This window comes from Microtus oregoni, unplaced genomic scaffold, assembly GCF_018167655.1.
Source record: "Microtus oregoni isolate MIOR12 unplaced genomic scaffold, Mior012 000035F_ref0000213, whole genome shotgun sequence".
In the NCBI taxonomy this organism is placed as follows: Eukaryota; Metazoa; Chordata; class Mammalia; order Rodentia; family Cricetidae; genus Microtus; species Microtus oregoni.
In genome coordinates this window covers 3,944,025-3,967,601 of record NW_024543094.1, presented here as the reverse complement: position 1 = coordinate 3,967,601, position 23,577 = coordinate 3,944,025, and the positions used below count along the sequence as shown (strand labels likewise).

Sequence of the window (23,577 nt, the reverse complement as noted above, 5' to 3'; positions counted from 1 at the left end):
AGGTAGGTCATTCTAGAATGATTGGCTGGCTGTATGACTGGGTAGAAAGATTCAAGAACTCTTCTCTAGTATAGGTTTTGGGTTTTTTCTTTTAAAATGAGGCTGCCCTTGTCCTGAATTCTCATTAAAATCTATTTTTTTAAAGATTTATGTGTATGTTTGTTTTGCCTGCATGTATGTATTTATACCAAGTGCTTGGTGCCCACAGAGGTCAGAACATGGGTTGGATTTCTTGGACTTGGAGTTATAGATGGGTATAAGCCATCATGTGGATGCTGGGGACTTAAGTCCTTTGCAAAAGCAGCAAACAATCTCAGTTGCTGAGCTGTCTCTGCAGCCCTCCATATTCTCATTTTGATAACAGTGTTTTCTAGTACTTTAAGAACAAGTACAGGAAGCCGGGCGGTGGTGGCGCACGCCTTTAATCCCAGCACACAACAGATAAATCTTTAAAGCCACAAATAAAACGAGGAAAAAGACGGTACTGCAATACAGAGGCAGAGGCAGGCGGATCTCTGTGAGTTCGAGACCAGCCTGGTCTACAAGAGCTAGTTCCAGGACACGCTCCAAAACCACAGAGAAACCCTGTCTCGAAAAAAAAAAAAGAACAAGTACAGGAAAGGGGCAAATTTCTCTAAAATTTTCTGTAGATTTATTCACTTGGAAAAGTTTTTATTCTTGTTACAGTTGTGTGTTTTAGTCTATTTTTCCACCAGTTTAACAGTGCTACAGCCTGAATAACTCAAAAAGAAAAGACAAGAACTTTTATTTCTTTCCATTGAGGGCATGGAACAGCTGTCTGTGGTGAAGGCATCACAGCAGTGGTAGCTCATGCAGTAGTTAATCCACTCCTGTGAAAAGGACATCTGTCTATTTATGATTTAGTCACTTCTTAAAGTTTCTACATCCAGTACTGTCATAGTGTCTAATTGCAGCTTTAGTTTTGAAGAAGACATTTAAATCACAGCACCTAGGACAGACGTTTTTCTTTCCATTTTTGTTTGTTTGAGGCAGACGCAAACAATAGTCTTACTAGGCTTATTACCCCTCACCTCTCTTATTTTTTAGCTTCTGAAAGTTCTGCTGAAGAAAGTGAGCAGGAGGATGAGAGGGGTGCTCAAGACGTAGACAGCAGTGGCAAAGATGAATCAAAGATGGACCATTTGACCCACACCAGAAATGAGCTGATTTCAAAAGAGGAACAGAGTAGTCCATCTTTGCTAGAAGAAAACAAAGTCCATACAGATTTGGCAATAGCCAAAACAAAATCTCCAGAAAGATTAAGAAAAGATGTGGAAGGAATATCAGAAGATACTGATTTTGAAGAAGAAGATGAAATCACAAAAGAGAGAAAGGATGTTAAGAAAGACACAACAGATAAATCTTTAAAGCCACAAATAAAACGAGGAAAAAGACGGTACTGCAATACAGAAGAATGTTTGCAAACTGGATCCCCTGGTAAGAAGGAAGACAGAAGCAAGAGCAAAGAGCCCCTTTGCACAGAAAATAGCAGTAACAGCTCCTCAGATGAAGATGAAGAGGAAAAGTCCAAAGCAAAGATTACACCAACCAAGAAATATAATGGCTTGGAGGAAAAGAGAAAATCTCTACGGACAACTAGTTTCTATTCAGGATTTTCAGAAATAGCAGAAAAAAGGATAAAACTTCTAAATAACTCTGATGAGAGACTTCAGAACAGCAGGGCTAAAGATAGAAAAGACGTCTGGTCAAGTATTCAGGGGCAGTGGCCCAAGAAAACATTAAAGGAGCTTTTTTCTGATTCTGACACTGAGGCTGCAGCTTCTCCTCCCCATCCTGCCCCAGATGAGGGGACAGTAGAGGAGTCACTGCAGACTGTGGCGGAGGAGGAGAGTTGTTCACCCATTATAGAGCTAGAGAAGCCACTCCCAGCCAACGTTGACAATAAGTCAGTTGAAGAAAAACCCCTAGAGGTTAGTGACAGAAAAACAGAATTTCCGAGCAGTGGCAGTAATTCAGTGCTTAATACCCCACCTACCACACCAGAGTCGCCTTCATCGGTCACTGTGACAGAAGCTAGTCAGCAGCAGTCTTGTGTCACAGTGTCAGAGCCCCTGGCTCCAAACCAGGAGGAGGTTCGAAGCATTAAGAGTGAAACGGACAGCACAATTGAAGTGGACAGTGTTGTGGGGGAGCTCCAAGACCTCCAGTCGGAGGGAAATAGCTCACCAGCAGGCTTCGATGCGAGTGTGAGCTCCAGCAGTAGCAATCAGCCAGAACCAGAACACCCAGAAAAAGGTGAGGCCAAAAAGGACTTGCTGACCACTTGTAGGGTTTCCCCCTTAATGCCTTGGCAGTTGCCCTGTGTCTTTAATGTGAGGTAGTTAACTGGTGTGCTTGTATGACTACAGTGAAATCCTCAGTAGGAAGGTAAATTTAAATACTGATAATGGAATGCATTTGAGAGCCTTTAATATCTTTTTCCTGAACCGTCCACAACTTTTCAAGTGGATTTTAAACCACATGCTACAACTTGCATGTAGGCCCAGAGCTAAAGTTAATGAAATTCATTCTGTATGTTGGTTGATATGAGTCACTTAACTGTATTCCTGTAACACTGTGTTTGCAATTATAACGTGCCATCTCTCACAAACATTTTGATTTGTTGACAGACCCCTCCACCCTTAAACAAATACTGTAAATAGGGGTTTGGAGCAACCAACTGTCCAGGCACTGCCTCCCTCAGACAACTGTGTCAAACTGATTTGCAAGCCTGACTTGATGCTTTATTAGGTGTATAGCATCCAAATTGAAGGGCCAGTGTGTATGTTAATAATATTCTACAGTAATTCTCTTGATTTTCCGCGAATTGTTCAAAGTGGAAAAATCAAATTAGTACTTTATAAAAGTATCAGTGCCTCCTAATGGTATTATACTTGTACTCTGCCATCATTTTTCTCATAAACTGCTTTGATCAGGTGCCTTAAATCAGTACACTCAAAAACAACACTTGGTTTTGAAATGCACATACCCAAGTGTAAAGATAGAGCACTGGAGGGTGTGTGTTTTCAGTATCCGAGGGTAGTGCAATAGTTCAAGGGTCTTAATTGACCATAAAGAGATATAGTATCCTGTGCATGCTGTAATCCCAGCACTTGGGAGACTGAGGAAGGAGACTCTAGTGTTCAAGGCAAGCCTGGGCTACAGAGTGAGTTCCTGGCCAGGGGTGCTGCTGAGGGAGAACCTTTCTCAACTAAATGAAAGATATTCAGTAAATCATTAGTAAAAAATAGAAGTTGTAGTTATTGGGGATTTACAGGTATAGCTGCTACTAGGATTACATCTATGTTATGTCATTAAGTTATATTACCTATTTATGAAGAAAGACATCGTCAAATGGAAAGAATGTCAGTTAGGCCTTCAACAGTATTGTATTATAATTCTAGCTCTTGAGAGATTTCCTCTTTGTGGTCTTTATTTCTTAAGAAAAATAGAAACCAACCAGAAAGAGTTTGATATCTTCTCTACTGAGACTTTTGAATATTATACTTGATTAGATTGGAAGTATGGAACTTAGAGCCAGGCAGTGGTGGCACACACCTTTAATTTCAGCACTCAAGGGGCAGAGGCATGTGGATCTCAGAATTTGAGGTAAGGATGGTCTATAGAACAACTTCCAGGACAACTGTGGTGCTACACGGAGAAACCCTATTTTGAACCCTCCCCCTCCCCTGCCAAAAAAAAGAAAGAAAAAGGAATTTGGACTGGCAAGAAGGTTCCATGGGTAAAGGCATTTGTCACCAAGCCCGATGACTTGGATTGATCCCTAGAACCACTATGTTGAAAGAGTGAATCAACTCACAAAGGTGCTCCCCACCCCCCATCCCCACTTTTCTTTTTAAAGTGCTGTGGCCGGAGAGATATCTTAGTAGTTCAGAGTGCATACTGCTTTTATAGAGGACCAGAGTTCAGTTTCCAGCACCCACATCAGGTTGTTTGCAACCTCCTGTAACTCCAGTTCCAGTGAACTTGACTCCCATCTTTTGGCTTTCCTGGGCACCTACACTCACAAACTTATAACCCACACATAGAACTAAAAATAAAATACATTTTATTTTAAAAAAGTATGAAACTCAAGGACATCTGCTTTATCAATCAAAGCACTATTCAGTCTTTTTTTTTTGGAATTTATATCTCAATAAACTCTTAGACACCTATCTTAAAACCTCATTTTAATTAATATATTTAGTAGCATGTGTGAAATTTCAGTGAATAGCCTATTTACAGAAGTAAACCATATTTTGTAAACTGTAGATTAATTTCACCATTGGTGCCAGAAACAGCAAGAAGCACTTTTGCCTGGCATAGTTTTATTATAAGAACAATTTATATGATGTGTTATAGTGCTAGAAATTGGAAGCAAATGGATATACCTCTTTAGTCTCTGGGTTTTAAAACAAAAACTTGAATTTAAGAAACTGTATAATTCAAAAGACACAGAAGCATAACAAGGGCCGAAGACCTCACAAGTAGTGTACTGAAATTGTGCAGTTTGGAGTAGTGATGACTCTGCGAACCTGCAGCATTAGGGAAGTTCTTGTTGAAGATAAAGCACTTGAAAGGATTATTTGGGTTTATAATATTTGACAGGGCGTTTCACACCAAAAACATGAGGTGTTTCATAAAGACCATATTGCTGAATTTACACGTTTTATGCATATTAGCTCGCCAATGCCCTAGAAGTAAATTCACATAAAACAAACATGAACTGCCAAAATATGTCCGGCTAATGTATTACAAAGCACCATGTTTCAGGTCTGTAATTACAGCACTGGGGAGGTGGAGGCAAAAACCAAGAGTTCAAAGTAATTTTCAACAATACAGAAAGTTGGAGACCAGTCTAGGCTATGTGACTTTCCTGTCACATCATTCAAAATTACATTACTTCGTTAGCATTTTCACTCGTAATAGAACCTTACTACTTTAGTTTTACTGAATCTTAACGAATTTCGCATACTCTTACGTTTGAGTTACTAGACCCATAAACTGCAATTCTGTGCTGACAGCATTTTTAATCTTGGTTTTCCTAAGAATGTACCTTGCCTTTCTGAAAGAAGCCCTTCATTTTTAAGGACGACAGTTAATTAAAATTTGGAAATATTTCTTATGATAATTTATATAAATCTTATAAAAATTTATAGTTCAGAGGTTGCTTTCTAAAATATTTAAGTAGTCTGTATGGAATGTCTGATTCTGCTCTGTGGTAGTGGACTTGGGGTGCAGGTGAGGTGTAGCGCAGTGGCCTAGCATCTGAAGCCCTAGGTTCAGACCCACTCCTACCAAAATGAAAGTGAGATTCTATTTTGTATTACTTAATTTATTTCTCATCCCAGCCTGTACAGGTCAGAAAAGAGTAAAAGATGCTCAGAGAGGAGGAAGTTCATCAAAAAAGCAGAAAAGAAGTCATAAAGCTACCGTGGTGAACAACAAAAAGAAGGGGAAAGGCAGTAAGTAATTTGCTTTGAAGCTTCAAGATACAAAAATAATAGTTGACCTTCCCCTGGTTAAAAGGTTATTTGGTTATGAGATAATTCTACATTTTGATTTTTTTTTCTCATAATCTTAAAAAATTAAGTCACGGAGGCTGAACAGGTGGTATGCGCCTATATTGCCAGTGTTTGGGAGGTAAAGGCAGAGGAATCAGGAGTTCAAGGTCATTCTGTGCTACATAGCCAGTTCAAATTCTGGACTACATGAGATCCTACCTCAAACAACTAAAGTTTCACAGAAGTTTTCTGATCGTGGGTAAAGTCTAGGATTGAGCAAATTGCTATTAATGGTGTTGGTTGCTGGTGAGTGATCATGTAGACATCATGGCTCAGTTACCTTCATGATTAGTGTCTACATGTACTCTGTGTACTTTTGCTACAAGGAAGTGGATTGTTTTATAATTCTTCAGAACAGCAGGCAAAGATAAGTGTCATAGGCACAATTTCAGTCTATGAAATTTCACAACGGTCCCCGAACTATACTACTTGAAAGCAATCCAAGCAATCCTTTTGCTATGAGTGCTCTGTCTAAGACTAGCAGGGACTATTCATTGGTCTGCAGAGAATATAATGCTTTGCTTCTTCCGAAGGCTGTGCATTTGATCTTTATTATTATTTTTGTAGACAAAATAAGAAGTGGAAAATATGTAAAGAATTTTTTTTCAGGTGCCCCACACTGACCCCTGCTGCTCTTCCGAGACTCCTGCCACCTCCACTGCCTGACCTTTGCTAGCAGCGGCCTTGGCTGCACTGCAGTGCAGAAAAGGGTTACGCGGTCAGCTCCCCGAGCTTCTGCTGAGCCCATATGACTTCCAGGCGGTGAATATGGCATCCTTTGGGGCCCCGGGTGGCTGTGCTCAGCAAGGCCGTGTCAGGCAGGCTGAGACAGGCCACAGCACACGAAGGGCCAAGCCTTGGGTGGCTTAGCTAGGAGTTGCTATAGTTCCAGAGTGGCAGTGGGGACTGGGGAAAGATCTGTTAAGATGCGTGTATAGGAGTGGCAGAGGTTGTTTACTCTCAGGGAATACTTTTGACACCTTTAGAGCCCCCACTTAAGCTGCTAAAGAATCCATCAATGTTTGTCAAATTGGTTTTAGAATAGCTAAAATATGTTTTTCTTACACTGTAATGCATTTGTTTTCAAGATGTTACCATTTTAATATTTCCAGAAGGGCCCATCTTCTAAGAGTCAGTAAATTAATTCATTTAGAGCAGTTGATGGTAACTTTGATCATCTGACTTCAGTCCTGGTAAATTTACCATTAACCATTCTCTGAGCATGTTTTAGTGCAATCATTGTAACAGAAATCTAACGAGGTACTAACGAGGTGTCTAGATAGATGACATGCACAGCTAAACAAACCATTTTCCTGTCATATAACAAGTGGTCAGGGATAAGTTCATCCATTCTAGGACTGAAGCTTAATTAGCAAGTGCTTGATGAACTTCAGAATATTTGGACCACAGAGGGAGTTGTGGTGAATGTTAGGCAACAGGCTGTTATGTGTGAGGGAGGAGATGAAGGAATTTGTTACCCGCGTCAGTGTAGTTTCCCAAGGGATCTTCAGTGATAGTGGGGATTATGCACTACTGTGGCAGCAGCATTGGTACATTTGTTGTGCACAAATAAAAGTCCTAAAGTGAAGACGTTCCTGCAAGAGATGCCATATTCCAACAGAGAAAAAAGCTCGTTAGCTAGGGAAGAGACTATGACCGAGTGAAGCATCTGTGGTATGGATATGTGAGCATCTAGACGCTCGCTTACTGTATTTCCTAGTGAAACAAGCAGAATGGAAGATCAGTGTAATGAGTTCATATCTATTGGCCTTTGTTTCCTTTGGCTGAGATAAATTGCATGTGATTTTTCTAGGTTTTAATTTTCCATTGCTGGGGGCTGAATACAGGGACTTGCGCTTGCTAGTCAAGCATTATACAACTGAGCTAAATCTTCCACACTGATTTTCTAGGTTTTCTAGGTAGATTGTTTACTATAGTAGAAAATTCAAGTGGTAATTTTAGAGTTATCCTCTTGAGTTGATGATAGATTGACCAACTTTTGTTTATTGATTGTTTCTTTCTCTTTCAGCAAACAGCAGTGACAGTGAAGACCTGTCAGCTGGTGAAAGTGGGACTAAGACTCAGGCAGTCAAGTCAGGCCCCACTGGAATGAAGTCCCACACTAGCAAATCCCCTGCAAGAATACAGTCTCCAGGAAAATGTGGCAAGAATGGAGATAAAGACCCTGATCTCAAGGAGCCTAGTAACCGGCTTCCCAAGGTGTACAAGTGGAGTTTTCAGATGTGTAAGTGACATATATGGTCTAGGCTGCAGGTATTTTGTCTTAGTTCCTCCTGATGCCAGTGCTAAAAAAAAAAAAAAGAAGATACACTGAGCCTGAGAGACCTGACAGTGGCATAGTGTAGACCTTACTAAAAGCTAAAAGAAAATATTAAGACTCTGACCAGCACTTAGTGCATATGAGGTTGAGAATCTGCTTGAAAACAGTGTGGGAGTGCTGGAGAAGCTTTCCTGGTGAAGAGTTTGTACTGTTTTTCCAGGGGATAGCACCAACACCAGGTAGCTCACAACTGCCTGTAACTTGGAGCAGAGGTGGTGGTAGAGCACGGCTTCTGACACCTTTGGACCCTTTGGGCACCTGCACACATAGACCACACACATACACAATTAAAATAATGGTTAAAATAATAAAAATATTTTTCTCATTTTATTTTTTAAAGAAAAAAATAGTATAGGAGCTGCGCATAGGGACATATACTGTAATCCCAGAGCACAGAAGCCTGAGACTGGAGGATTAAGAGTTTGAGAACACTTTGGATTACAAAATTGAGACCCTGTCTCCTTCCCTCCAAAATACAATTTTAACCTTTTTATGTCTTTGTATAATATCTATAAATATTAATTTGCTTTTGAGACAAGATCTTGCTATATAGCCTCTCTAGCCTGGCACTAGAGTATAGATCAGATTGTTTTCAGACTTAGGCAGTCCCCTTGCCTTAGTCACCTGAAGTCTATTGTCAAGGTTGTGCCACTGTACTGGGGGTTTTGTTGCTGTTGTTTGAGATAGTCTCACTATGTAGCCTTGAGTGGTCTGTAACTGGTTTTATAGACCAGGCTGAATTTATAGAGATCCTCCTGCCTCTGTCTCCCAAGTGTTGGGATTAAAGGTGTGTTTTTACCATGCCCTATACCAGATATAGTAAGCCTACAATGGCTAATTTTTAACTGATATACTATGGTGTTATGGTGTATGACTAGAAAACTTAGCACAGCAAATAGTAGAGGGTACAGTGGCAAATGTATAGTTCTAGTATTTAGGAGGCAGAGACAGCAAGAGTGGAAGTATAGGTCAGCTTGGGCTACATAGCAAGACCCTGTCTGCCCCAAAGAAGAATTTTAACATAATGTGTAGATCATAAGGTCTTTGGTTTGTACATGCTTGTTCACAGATCCTGTGTTGTGCATTTCATTTGTGCCAGGTTACTGTAGTCAGAAGGCAGAAAGGAGAGGAATTTAGGAATCAGATATTTTGAGGTTTTTATTTTTTGTGGTTTATTTGGTATCACAGGTATGTACCATCACACCAGAAAACTATTTTCTTGTAGTTTCTGTCTTTGACCTTATTCTATAACCATATTATTTTTTGTTTTTTTTATTAACCTTTACTTCCAAAGTACATATTAATGAATACTTTAAATTGACAGCGGATCTGGAAAATATGACAAGTGCCGAACGTATCTCAATTCTTCAAGAAAAATTGCAAGAAATCAGAAAGCATTATCTGTCATTAAAATCTGAAGTAGCTTCCATTGATAGGAGGAGAAAACGTTTAAAGAAGAAAGAGAGAGAAAGTAAGTACTTTTTCCTTAAATATAAGTCAGTTTATTATACTGCTGTTGTGGAAGGACTATGTATTTCTTTAGAAAAATTCTTCACTCTGTCAGCCTCATCTGATATAACATAGAGTGCCCGCGTGCATGGCGCTCACAGTACACCCTCAGTCTGAAGGAAGAGGGCTATTAGACCTTCACTGAATGGCAAATGGCTAGCTAGTGTCTTAACAGTAAGAGTGGGAGGCCAGGTCAGCTTGGGCTACATAGCTAGACTCTTCCCAAAAAGAAGTAGTTTAGTGTAATGCATAGGTATAAGGTCTTTTGATTTGTACATGCTCCTTCACCAAAGCCCACGTTGTACATTTCATTTGTGCCAGATGTTATTGTAGTAAACTTTTTAAAGGGTACTTTGATATTCATACATCTTGCGGGCCTAGTATGGTGTTTCAGTACATTCGTCATACTCGTGGAGTAATTACTTCAGGATATTTAGGTTGTCTGTCTTTACTTTGTTATAAAGACATTTGAAGTTTATCTTGTAGGTATTCTGAATATATAATACAGTATTGAAGTTTATCCTATAGATATTCTGAATCATATAGTACAGTATTGAAGTTTATCCTGTAGGTATTCTGAATATATAATACAGTATTGAAGTTTATCCTATAGATATTCTGAATCATATAGTACAGTATTGAAGTTTATCCTGTAGGTATTCTGAATATATGGTACAGTATTGTTGACTGTCACCACTTTTCTGTGTGAGTACACTAGAATGTACTGCTCCCATCTGTTCTTGATGTTATGTCATGAACTAAACTAATCTCCATGCTTCTCTTCTCTCCTAGCCATTGTAAACACTGTCCTGCTTTCTACATAATGTGGTAGATTTGATGATAACTTTTGAGGGGCCTCAATGTTGTTTTCTACAGTAGCAGTAGTTGACTTGACATTTCCTCCCAACAGTATAACAACTTCTCCCCCCCTCTTACTGTTTGGGTTACTTGAGAATACAAATAGTCAGGACGTTTCTATTGAGACCTAAATGACAAGAAATGTTGTGAGATATCAGATTCATTCTTGTTGCCATAACAAAATACCATGACAGAGTAGATGACAATAGAAAATTATTTTCCCACAGTACTGGAAGTTTAAAAAGTTAGCAACCTTGTTGTTTCTCTTGAGGCCTGCCATGTTTGTGTGTAGATTGTCTTTGCCACTTTCTTTCCTGTGTAAATGTCTGTAGTGGATGTAAAGCTGTCTCTGAGTCTTCTTTTTTATAAGGATATCCATTGGATTATATTAGTGACCTACAGTTATGACCTTTAATTATTTTCTATTGGCAGTTTTGGCTACACCGTGGAGTTTGGGTGGCACATTATTTAGTTATTCCAGAAATGGTTGGCAAATGTCCCTGAAATAGAACAGGATTGCTTAAATGTGACACTGTTGACATTTTGAGCCCGATCGTTTTTCCTGTAGATAGCTGTCCTCTACGTCATAGCAGCGTGTCTAGCCACCATCCCACATGCCAGGGGTACAGCACAGTTCTAGACACTGCCAGATACCCACAGGATGGAGTGGTAGAATAGCTCTAAATTAGGAACCACTGCTCTGAGGCGAGAGTGTACTTGGTTCCTTTCCATCTCTGAATGAAAACCACTGTGGTGTGAAATAAATAGAGATTCTAGTCATATAAACACAGAGCAAGTCATGTGGGGCCGAGAAAGCTAGAGTGATGTGGTTGCAGTTTTATTCTGAGCAGAATAGAGAGCTATTTGAAATGTTAAACAGGGAAATGGCATGCTGAGTGGAAAGTAGACTCTAGGAGCAGCAGTGGAAGCAGGAGGTAAGGGAAGCCTGTCCCGCTAGTTGAGATAGTTACCTTAGAGTGACTTGAATCTGGATGCAATCAAGATATAAAGCGGTTAATGTTGAATCAGCAATGTTGCTGATAGAAATTGTTAAAATGAAGGTGTATTTGTTAAACAAAATAGTACATTGTTAGTAACAATAAAAGCTTGGAAATGAAAGAAGTTACTGCTCGTAAATAGAGTGTAATACTATTTGAAAAGAAAAAGAAATAGAGTTGTATATGCTGATATGGATGGAACATGGCCTTACACTATGTTGTTGGCACATATTGCACTTGAGAAGACAGCATTTGCAAATTCAAGGTCAGATTGCTATACATCTTGAAGTTCAGGTTAGCCAGGACTATATAGGGAGACCCTGTCTCCTAATCTGAATACGCAAAGGCAAGAGATAGGATATTATATGATATTGCACTATTTTGCACTTCCACTTGTGTGTGTTTGTGTGTGTAGGCTTCAGATACCTTATTTTTAAGACAATGTCTCTCATTGGCCTATGCCTTCTTCATAGGCTGGCCATCAAACTCTGCTCTTTGTATAGTTTCTAGAGATGGGACTGACATCTTTATAACCACTTCAGTGACTGAGCTACCTCCCCAGCTCCTACTTGTATTTTAATAAGTGCTATTAAATCTAGGAAGGTTACATTACCAGTTTAAGATTCTAGACATGAAATTCTTTTAGAACATGGGTTGCAGATGTTTGTCTCTGCAGAGATGGTGTCTATTTGAGGATCACATTAGAAACTCTTCATCTCTGGTGGTTCAGGTTGGGAATCTTCCAGAGGCTCTAGAATGCAGAAGTAAATGTGTATGGTTATGTATGTTCCATTGAAATTCTCTATATAAAAGATTAGACCTATGGCAGTCATTTTCCATCTGGAGAATATGGACAACTAGGGACAATAGAGGGAGCACTTGGGCAAATGACAGAGCTCTAGTTGTAAGATTTGCTTCTCCAACTTAGGCCCATGTATGGAACAAAAATTTGTTTCTACATTTTGTGTGTGTACACACATACATGTGTGCAGGTGTGTCATAATGTGCATCTAGAGGCCAGAGATCAACTTTTGGAAGTCCATTCTTTCCTTCCCATCGTATGGATCTCAGCGATCAAATTCATATTGGCCCAGACTTGGTGGCAGGTGCCTTCATCCGTGGAGCCATTTCAGTGGATGAATTTTTTTTTCAGACTTTTCCTGTTTCATTTAAAACTGTTAGGGTATTTGATGAACAGTTATTCTTGTATATTCTGTAATGTGGGTACACAGCTCCTTTCTTCCCCCTCTCCTTGTTTCTTTTTCCTTTGACAGGGCTGAGGAAAGAACCAGTGGGCTTGTAATCCAGGCAAATACTTTGTCACTGAGCTGCACCACTGCACCCTGTGCTCTTTGCAGGATGTCTCTGTTGAGCACTGGGTAGCTACTTAAATGTGCTGGTGATCCTTTTCTTTATACTGTGGTGCTGTGAGCCTGAATGGCTCCTCTGAGGGGAATTTGGATAGTATAGCAGAAATCTAGGCTAAGATGAGCATTTGCTTCTTCCCACTGTGGTTGGCCTTGTAGCCTCACATGTGCGCTTCCTTTTCCTCAGGTGCTGCCACGTCTTCCTCCTCCTCTTCTCCCTCGTCCAGCTCCATAACAGCTGCTGTTATGTTGACACTAGCTGAACCGTCAATGTCCAGCGCATCACAGAATGGAATGTCAGTTGAGTGCAGGTGACAGCAGGACTTGCTAGAGCACTTTGCACTTAATGGCTGTTGAGGGCCACATCTTTTTTTATACTGCACAGTGGCACACACACACACAAAAATCAGACAAGCACTATTTTATATTTAAAAATTGTTTCTTGACAAGCTGACTTGGCACTTAAGTGCACTTTTTTTATGAAGAAAAAGTACAACGAACTGCTTTTCCTCAAGCAATAATCGTTTCCACCTTGTCTGGGAATTGCGTGTCTGGTAACTTGAAGGCCTTCCACTGTGGCAGAGGAGGCTCTTCACTGCCTGTAGAGACAACACAGTAAGCAGAGAAAGGGTGGGCCAGAACATGTGAGATGACTTAACTGTATATCTATTCCCTTGTATTTTGTTAAAGCTGGAACATTTGATATTTTTCCATTCATTTATTAAAAAAATATGAACCTATTTTCATTTGTACAAGCTAATTGTTTTTTAAAGCAGGTCACCTCAGGGTGACTTTAATTGTATAAGTCAAGCACATGCAACAAATTCAAAACCTGCAGTTAACAGGATATTATTAGACATCAGTCCTGGTAACCAAATAGTAAAGATTCTCTTTAAAAATGACTAAACATGTTTACAGGTTTGAATTAGGCTAAAAGGTCTGCAGTGGCTTTTCACGCCCTTCAAATTGAAATGGGACTACTGTACTTTGCCATTTTTCTATAAATCAGTATTTTTTTTTAATTTTGATATAATACATTGTGTGAAAAAAGAAAATGGCTAATAAACTGTATTAAATCTTAAACAATGTATAAAGATTGTACTTAGCCAGTTCAAAGTGTATATTTATTCATAATGAATTATAACAGTTATATTTTTGTGTTTTCTTGTAAATGTTTCTTTTCCCTTAAATACAGATGATTCATTTGTATTGCTTATTTTATTATGAGCTTACAACAAAAAGACTTCAGGAACAAACTGTTAGAATGGCTCAAGGTTGTTTATATGACCTGTTTCACAAAGATGGTTCTTATTTTAATTATAAATAGCTAATTGGGTAGTAAGCCTATACAATTAAATGCCTTGTATAAACTGCAAAATGAACGCCAAGTTGTTTTCACTTGTATTGACTTTATGTTGTATGATTCCAATCTGTTTGGCACTTGTATTTAATTCCCCACCTTTGTAAGACATTTGTATATTGCGGATGTGTTCATTGAAGCTATTTAAAACCTGGCACTGTTAATACACAGTACTTTACTGTACAGACTGTTTTACTGTTTTAATTGTGGTTCCGTGTGCTTTCTTTTGAATGAGGCTGGCATGTTTTATTTGTTTTCTGGCAATACATGTGAGAATCTTGAAGCGTTTTGTTGTAGATGCTAACGTGTCAGAATCCTTAATCTTTACATTCAACCTTTCTAAGAAAAGCATTTTCAGTCTTGTAATGTGTGCTTACAGTAACTAATTTTGTTGAAAAATGGTTTCAAGTTATTCAAATTTGTACAGACTGTAAAGATTTGTTGACAGCAAAATGTTGAAGAAAAAAAACTTATAGAATAAAACTATAAAGTATATATTAGGTTCTGCAAACATGATGAATTATGTAATATATTGTATAAATGTAAGCAAAGACTCTGAAATAAAATGCCATAGTTTGTGAATCCTTGATTTTGTTTGTAGAAGATTAAGTAATTTTAGTTTACTTTGTATATGATGACTGCTGAGAATGTGTACATGCAGCCTGTGTCATCACAAGGACTCGCATTGATATCCAAAGGGGATTATTGTTCTGCTTTAAAACTTAAGTCCCTTAACAGGACTGGAGGTACCAAGTGTGCTTAGTATGTGCTAGGCCTTGGTTTCGGTCCCCCGTATTGTATACCAAACCAAACCCTAAATCAAAAAAAAAGGAAACAGCTAATGAGAGAGTGATTATTTTAGGCGGTTATTCTCTCTACATATACTATTTTGCTAGAATCTGAATACAGATATTTTTGTTTTGATTTGGGGGCATGTCTAAAGAAGGAACAATAAGCACAACTTTAAAACTGTATTTTGGGGCCAGCAAGGTGCTCATCAGGTAAGCGCTGATGACCAATGAGTTTATGAATCCCTGGAACCATATAGCAGAAGTTAAGACTGCCCTTTGCAAGTTATCGTGTGCACTCACACACATAAAACGTATAAATGTAAAAAAATGTTTCCGCAGGACATCGTGACCCGCGTTTGTAATCCCAATACTCAAGAGGCTGAGGCCGTTGGATCTTGGGCTACAAATTGATATCCTATCTCAATAAACATAAATCCTTTTTCTTGAGAATAGAATTGCTACATTGCCCAAGCTGGCTTCAAACTGACAAATTCTCAGTTCTGCCTAAGACTCAAAGTATTGGAATTATAGATCTGTTCCTCCACATACTCCTAAAAAAGGTTTATTTTACTCAGAATTACTACCTGGAAAATGTCCTGTTTTTTAACTGGGTGAAACCTTTGTGCTCTGAGTGGCCCCTGTACCTATTACTGGAATCCAATAGGCATTGTTAAAGTAGTCATTGTGCCAATCCCCATCCCAAGGTACCATAATTTACCTGGGGTAGTATTGTATATTATATGAAAAAAATTAATGCAGTGATTTCATCTAACCCCCGTTTAGAGACAGGGTCTCTCTCTGGATATAGCCCAACTTCAACTCGAATTCACCTGCCTTTGCCTCCTAAGTGTTGGCATAGCAGGCATATATACCACACCTGGTCCTAATATGCAGCTTCAGGAGCCACTTCCTTGCTCCCAGATGTTCATCGTTGGATATAAAGAGAAGAAAGAAAATGGAAGAGACAGGTTCATAGGAGTCTGTAGAGGGCCTTGAAAGCCATCTCACAAATCTGCGCTCTGTCAGCCACTGCAACTAATCACTGAGATGGTTGGATGTGGTGTCCTTGAGAGGAAAGGGGTGGTGGCTGAAAGGGCTGCTATTATAGTCTGAGTCCAAGAGTGTTCAAAACTTCATAGCTCACCTTACTCATCTTACACAGGTGTGAAAACAAGGACCCTTAAAGGAGAGTCTCATCTGAGTGCTGCATGGCTTTTGTCCTTCCTCTTCAGTATTCCTTTCCCAGCTACACGAAATACTGGTGGCCAACAGCAGAGCTGGGTTTCTGACCAGGAATGGCCCTTGCTTTGAAGACTCTTCCTCCTCCCTGCAAGATTTAGGACAGTAAACTTGGACCTGGTCAGCCTTTCTGTTAGACCCAACTGACCCTGTATCTAATACTCTGAAGCTTCATCACATCTAAACCATGGACTTGAAAGTGAGAATCGGCCAGAATAGGCTAGAAGGAGTGTACACACCGGTGCAGTGTAGTAGTGGGTGTGTACATATGTCAGTATGAGTTTGCCTACAACTTACCCACAAGGAGATGGCCAAGTGCTTCTGGCTCCACCAGCTATTGAGACTTCCTGCACTCCCAAGCCCAGGTTTCCTTGACAAGCTCAGGCCAAAAGGGTGTACTGGAGTCCTAAACAACAGTTCCCCAGCTCTTTAACTGAGCAGCCACAGACTGCTTGAAGAAGGGGTTCTGAGTGGAAAGGCAATGCCCTATTCTCAAGCTGGCTGGAACTGGGACCAGAGGGACCTTGAGTCCTTGAGCAGGAGTCCAGGAGTGAGGACACAGCACAGAGGCAGTTCTGGAAATTAAGGTCTAAGCATTTTGCATTGGCAGGGATAAAGCACAAGAGAAAAGGGCCTGAAGTAGGGCTGAGCGATGCAGGGTCTGAGTGGACCAGTGAGTGCCATGTGTATCTGAGCATGTGCCTGTGTTTGCAGAGGGAGCCCTGAGGAATGCCTGGGTGGACTGCAATGGGATAGCTTGCCCAACAGCCTCTAGGGCAGTCAGCACCCTCCTAGAGATGGAATGGGCCAGCTGGCTACCCTCATCAACCTTATGGTGCCACAGGCTTCACCTGTCTTTGTGACTACCTCAGGTGGATTGCTGGGCTGCAACCTGAATATCCCTTTAAGACTAGGTTTAGTAGGTAACTCATCTGACAGCACTAGCTGTTCTGTGTCACCCTCCCTTGAGCTGGGTAAACCCTTCACGATTAGCCACAGTCTCATCTCTACTGATTGAATGACAGCCTTTTGTGGTCCATGTAGCTTCAAGTTCGTTATGTAGCTGAGGATAACTAAACACCTGATCCTCCTCCAGCTCTTAAGTGCTGAAATTAAAGGCTTGAACCACTATACCTGGCTTTACTTTTCATTTTCAGACAGGGTCTTAATCTTATTAAGTTGCTCAGACTGACCTTTAGCACATACCAGAAGCTGTCCTGCCTCAGCCTTCCTCTGGATAGCTAGGATCATAGGCTTGTGTGACCAGGCTCATTAAACATGGCTTCATGGCTAATTTTAAGAATCTTGTGCCTTTTCTGTATAACTACTGATGGCAAAGAGGTGCCAGTTTAGAAAGATAGCACAATAGTGCTTAGGGTCTGAAGTAAGTATTTCAAGCAGGACACAAAAGTGACTCCCAAACATTGTCAAGATGAGGAGGGACAGCCCTTCTGAATATCTTGCTTCACAGAAATGTCTGTGGGGGTATGCTAGGTCTGTAGGCCAAAAATAGATACCCCAACGTTGCAGAGGAACTTTGGGTGACTGTCCAGGAAGTCAGCTGTTTCTGTTATTTCCCACATTTTTTTTTTTTGGAAGTCACTTGCACCTTCCTACTTACTCAATTAATATTTTCTTCTTAGGTCTCTGAGGGAGTTGAAGACTAGATAGTTATAGTTTTCCTTGTTGATGCAGAAAGCATGTTATGATAGGAAGTAAATTAGGTACAAGACTTTGAACTCAACAAGATAGTATAGAAATATGGAGTATTTTCTTTTTTTGAGGTTAGATATTTAGTGGGTTATGGAAGGGAAGGGGGTGAGGGGAGAAGGGAGAGGAGCAGAGAGAGACAGAGAGAGAGTGGGGAAGGGGAGAAGTGGGGAGAATGGAGCAAGGCAGAAGCTGCCTCTTGAGGGGAAGAGACCAAAAAGAAAAATGGAATATTTTCTCTGAATTTGTTAAATGCAAATGGACTAGACATTGTTGATGTATTTATTACCTGTATATATTGTGTATAGTCATTGTACTTAATTGTATATAGTTTTCTTATATTACTTATAGCCTTTTTTATTTTAGACAAAAGGGGGGAATGTGATATTTTGTTTGTATTTTAATAAAGCTTGCCTAGAGTTTGGGACTTTGCTATGTATGCTTGGCTGGCCTGGCTCGATGCTCTTGACTCCACATTCCTGAACACTGGAATTACAAGTATATTCCACACCCACTTTAAATATTTAAGTATTAAGCATGATTTCACACTTTTGAAAGAAAATATCTAAAAAAAGAAAACCTGATAAAGAAGAAAGTATATCTCAGATTAAAGGCCAGTTTTGCAAGAATCTGCAAGAAAAATGAAAGTGAAGAAACCGATGTCAACAAGAGGTTTGCAAACAAGTTCGTGAAGTTCTCTTTTTAGCTATGTTGAAAATATTGGGTGTTTTAAAGAAATGAACAATATCTTATTTTTTCCCCTTGCCTATTTCTAAAATTTAAAAAAAAAATAGGTTAAAGGCTCATAGTATTCAGAATTAAAAATACAAGAAACACAGTTGTACAAATTGAACAGTTCCTGCTAGACCACCCTTGTTAGGTCTTTGCTTCCATCACCAGCTCATCATTATTGCCGGACCAGCCTTGCTGGTCCTTAACCCCCTGTAATTTGGTAGTAACATTTGTTTACGTCATCTGAGTTTGAGCATGTCTATTGAACATGGTTTCATTTTCCTAAGAACCAATTTTTTTTCTCAGTGTTTTTACAGTGTATTTGAATTAGTATCCCAATAGTTACACACCATCACTACTTTTCTTTTGTGGTAGCTGGGTAGGCATGGAGTCGGACAGAGGTTTTATATATCATGGGTGGAACTTGAACTCATTATGTAATCTAAGCTATACTTCAGCTTTTGAGCCTCTTACCTCCATTTCCCAAGTGCTAGATTACAACCATGTGGCACAAATCTTTGATCTTATTTTTTTCCATGCTTTCAAACTTACTTTCTTTTCCAGTTTTTCCCTCTACTCTCAGGAAGCCTTTAATATTGTTTTATTTTTATTTATTTATCATCTGTGCATGTATTGGTGCTTCCATGCCATGGTGCCATGTGGAAGTCGGAGTACAACTCAAATGAGTCTGTTCTCTGTCTTTTCCACCATGGTCATTAAGATACTTTGGATCAACCAGTTTGGTGGCAAATGCCTTTCCCTGCTGAGCCATCTTACCAGCCCCCTTCTCCCCTGGCATATTCTGTGGGCTACTTGTTCCTAAAACCTTGGTACCTACTACCTTGAAGCTGTTAGAGTCTGTGAGTGATCTTTCTGTTCTTCTCTTGTCTATTTTCTCTGAATTAAGGTGAACACCTGTTCTTCAGATTGCTCTTAAGATGTTGCTTTTTCTCAGAGTTCCTGTTGATGATTTTTCTCACAACCTTTCTTTGTGGGCACTGCCATGTGTATCTGCCTTGATCTCTAGACCTATTTATTTTTTAACTGGCAGCATCTTCACCTGTATATTCCTTGTTTACCTCAAGATAATGTTTTATGAGGCTGGGATGTAGCTTGGTCGATAGAGTGCCTGCCTAATACAAACAAGGCCGTGTGTTCAATCCCTAGCTGTGGCATTTTGAAGTGTAATAGGCTCCCATAAGATCATAGTGAGTGGCACTTTAATTTAGAAGGTGGCCTTGTTGAAGCAGGATGTTGCCTAGTTGGAGGAAGTGTGCCACTGTGAGGGTAGGCTTTGAGGTCTCCTATGCTCAAGCTACACCTTGTCAGTTCACTTCCTGTTGCCTATGTATTAAGATGTAGGCAGCATTATGTCCTGCTATGATAATGGACTAAACTATTTGTGGTAGCACATACCTGAAGTCTCAGTACTTGGCAGGTACAGTCACTAGGGTCAGGAATTCAGAGTTATTCTAGACTACATAGTGAGTTTAAACCTAGCCTGGGCTATATGAGACCCTTTTTCAAACACAAAACAAATATGAATATTTTGATTATTTTAGATGCTGAAGTCACTTTTTAAAGACTATGTACAAACAGAATCTATACAATTTCACTGTGTAGTGATAAAGGTCTTATGGTGTCTTCGTCAGAGTAAAAAGGACATCCATCAGGCACCTCTTTGGTGGGTTAACAGTTGGGTACATTTTGTTTTTTAAAGTTGAAAATAGGTGCCCTCCATGCACAAAACTCAAGTCCAAATGGATCAAAGACCATAAAGCCAGCCACACTGAACCTCATAGAAGGGAAAGTGGGAAGTACACTTGAACACATTGGCACAGGAGACCACTTTCTAAACATAACCCCAGCAGCACAGGCACTGGGACTTCCTGAAACTTAAAAGCTTCTATAAGCAAAGAACATGGTCAACAAGACAAAACGGCAGCCTACAGAATGGGAAAAGATCTTCACTAACTTCAAATCAGACAGAGGGTTGATCTCCAAAATATATAAAGAACTCAAGAAATTGGTTATCAAAAGAACAGAAAATCCAATAAAAAATGGGTACAGATCTAAACAGAGAACTCTCAAGAGGAGTCTAAACTGGCTGAAAGACACTTAAGAAAATGCTCCATATCCTTAGCCATCAGAGAAATGCAAATCAAGACAACTCTGAGATTCCATCTTATACATGTAAGAATGGCCAAGATCAAAAACACTGAAGGCAACTCATGCTGGAGAGGTTGAGGGGTAAAGGAAACACTTCTCCATTGCTGGCAGCAGTACAAACTGGTACAACCCCTTTGGTGATTTCTCAGAAAATCAGTAAACAACCTAACTCAAGACCCAGTAATACCACTTTTGGGTGTATACCCAAAGGATGCTCAATTGTACCATAAGGACATGTGCTCAACTATGTTCATAGCAGCATTGTTTGTCATAGCCAGAACCTGGAAATAACCTAAATGTCCCTCAACCGAAGAATGGGTAAGGAAAATGTGCTACATTTACACAACGGAGTACTACACAACAGAAAAATAATGACATCTTGAAATTTGCAGGCAAATGGATGGATCTAGAAAACATCATATTGAGTGAGGTAACCCAGAAAGACAATTATCATATCTACTCACTCACAAGTGGCTTTTAAAAATAAAGCAAAGAAAACCAGACTGCAAGTCACAATCCCAGAGAACCTAGACAACAATGAGGACCCTAAGAGACTTACATAGGTCTAATCTACATGGGAAATAGAAAAAAACAAGATCTCCTGAGTAAATTGGAAGCATGGGGACCTTGGGGGAGGGTTGAATGGGGGAGGAGAGAGGCAGGGAGGGGAGCAGAGAAAAATGTAGAGCTCAATAAAATAAAAAAAAAAAGAAAATAGATGCCCTTTACAGGGGTGTAGGTGTTCTTTATATTATATTTTAGTTTCTTGAGTCATTATTGCTTGTACGGTAAGTTTTAGGTTTGAATACCATGTTTTTCAGGAGACATTCTTCACTTAATTATTGTGTTATTTTCTTGACATGTGTTACAACCTGAAGACATTTATTTATAGTCTATAGTCTACCTCCTCATTGAACTATAAGACACATGGATAATGACCTACTTGTTTTAGTTCGTTGTTTAGTAGGTAGAACAATGAACAGTATATACTATATGACTGTGGGGTGTGTGTGTTTGTGTGTGTAAGCTCATACTTTCTTTTAAAATGTGATCTCATTATGCAGCCCACGCTGGCCTTGAACTAGCCAGTGATCATCTACTTGGTACTGGGATTACAGGTGTGTACGTCTAGGCCTGGGATGGCCTATTGTGCTGCTCCTGTAAATCATGTGTGGACTGAGTAAATAATGGGAAAGTGCTTTTCTCCATTGTATAGCTTGGCTTAGTGCTGTCTTTTCATAGAGGACCACTAGATGGCAGTCCTGTCTTCCAAGGAAATAAGATGCTTGCGAATAAGGCATTTATTTGGGGAAACAAATTATTGGCTCAACTCAGAGAACTTAAGTCAAGCTTATTGCTTGAGACTATGCGTGTGAACTATCAAACAAGCTTAAAGAGAACTGTAGTAGACCAGTAGTATCCAGGATGGTGAAAATCATTTAACATGGTTGCACATTAGGACTTTGGGTTTTTCTGTCTCTGCCCTATGATCGTATTTGGTTAAAAGTATGTTCTCAACATTAAATAATCTTTAAGCAACAAAGCAGAGTCTTAACTGTATTTTTATAACTGCAAGTTCTCTGGAAGGTAAAAGTTGTTGGCATTTTGCTATATTTGGTGTTACGTTTAGAATATAACCATTTGCATGGTTATAAATCTAAACCGCGACTAATTGTGAGTCAGCTTCCTTCTCCAGCAGAAAAAAACTGTTCTTGATTGTCACTAGATGTTTGAGGCTGTTTCAGAAGTCATTTGGGCCGCAACAAAATATTAAGAAATTTAAGGTAAGTTAAGTGTGATATCAAACAATTATAAATTATTTTCTAGGTGAACATGGCTTGAAAGTTCTGGAGTCGCACCTTCAGCTGGGGTCACCTGCAGCAACACGAAGCCCATAGTTGCTGTGTCTGTGTCTGTCCTCTTTTCTGCCTGTGCCTTCTACTTAGGAGCTTTCTTTACTGGGAGCAAAAGACACACAGACTCAGTCTTTGTAAGCTCTTTTGTATATTACTCATTATGACGCTAGCTGTCTGTAGGCAAAAATTTTAGGGAGATGGGAGAATAACTCAGAGAATTTATCTACTATGCACAAGGTCCAGGATTCAATCTTCAGTACATAGAAGAGAACAGAGAGCCACGTCTGTTTTAGAAATGGCGTGACAGCATCTCTACCTGCTGAACATCTTGCCAACCCTGTGTGGTCTTTATTTAATGACACTCGGTCAGTAAGGTAGCGTGAGCTGAGTAATTAAGGTCACTTCGTTTCCCTTTGTTTCTCCCTCCCACCTAATAGATTTGTCTCTCTTGATTGGACTGCAATGTTCAGCAGAACAAGAACTGTTTCCTGTTTACCATTTTATCACCAGGATCTAGAGAGGGCCTTGCAAATATTTGTGGAATGAAAGAATATTGTAATCCACTTAATGTTAGCATCTTTTAGAATGAAAATGCTAATCAAGCTGCTATTCATGTGACGGATTCCTTATGGAAAATATAACAGATTAAATAAGTTATTCATGTGGCAAATTCTTTATAGAAAATATAACAGATTAAATAATGTTTGGAAACACTGTTCTCAGGAGACAGGAGGGTGGATCTTTCAGTTCAAGGACAGTCTGGTTTACATAATGAGTTCCAAGCTACCAAGGGTTACACAGTTCCACTCTGTTTAAAAAATAAACCAACAAAAACACAACAAAAATCAAAACAATACAGAAAGAGAGAAAATCACAGCCCTTCACCACACACACCATTCTCTCTCTCTCTCTCTCTCTCTCTCTCTCTCTCTCTCTCACACACACACACACACACACACACACACACATTCTCTCCCTCACACACATGCACGCACGCACACACACACACATTCTCTCTCTCCCTCACACACATGCACGCACGCACACACACACACACATTCT

The 23,577-nt window shown here is 39.7% G+C and overlaps 1 protein-coding gene across 5 annotated transcripts in view; it reads left to right on the top strand.

Annotated features, from left to right (window-relative positions):
- Window positions 1–14,600, top strand: part of LOC121432547 (AT-rich interactive domain-containing protein 4B) — a 123,246-nt gene extending 108,646 nt beyond the window's left edge. For 4 of the 5 annotated variants that reach the window (XM_041630541.1, XM_041630543.1, XM_041630542.1 and 1 more), the window contains 5 exons: window positions 1,069–2,277; window positions 5,373–5,486; window positions 7,615–7,830; window positions 9,251–9,397; window positions 12,846–14,600. In XM_041630541.1, coding sequence (XP_041486475.1) covers window positions 1,069–2,277; window positions 5,373–5,486; window positions 7,615–7,830; window positions 9,251–9,397; window positions 12,846–12,973 — 1,814 coding nt within the window. In that variant the 3' untranslated portion in view covers window positions 12,974–14,600. Of the gene's footprint in view, window positions 1–1,068; window positions 2,278–5,372; window positions 5,487–6,194; window positions 7,492–7,614; window positions 7,831–9,250; window positions 9,398–12,845 lie in introns of those variants that run through there. The other variant, XM_041630544.1, reaches the window with a different exon arrangement.
- The last annotated feature ends 8,977 nt before the right edge of the window (window positions 14,601–23,577 follow it).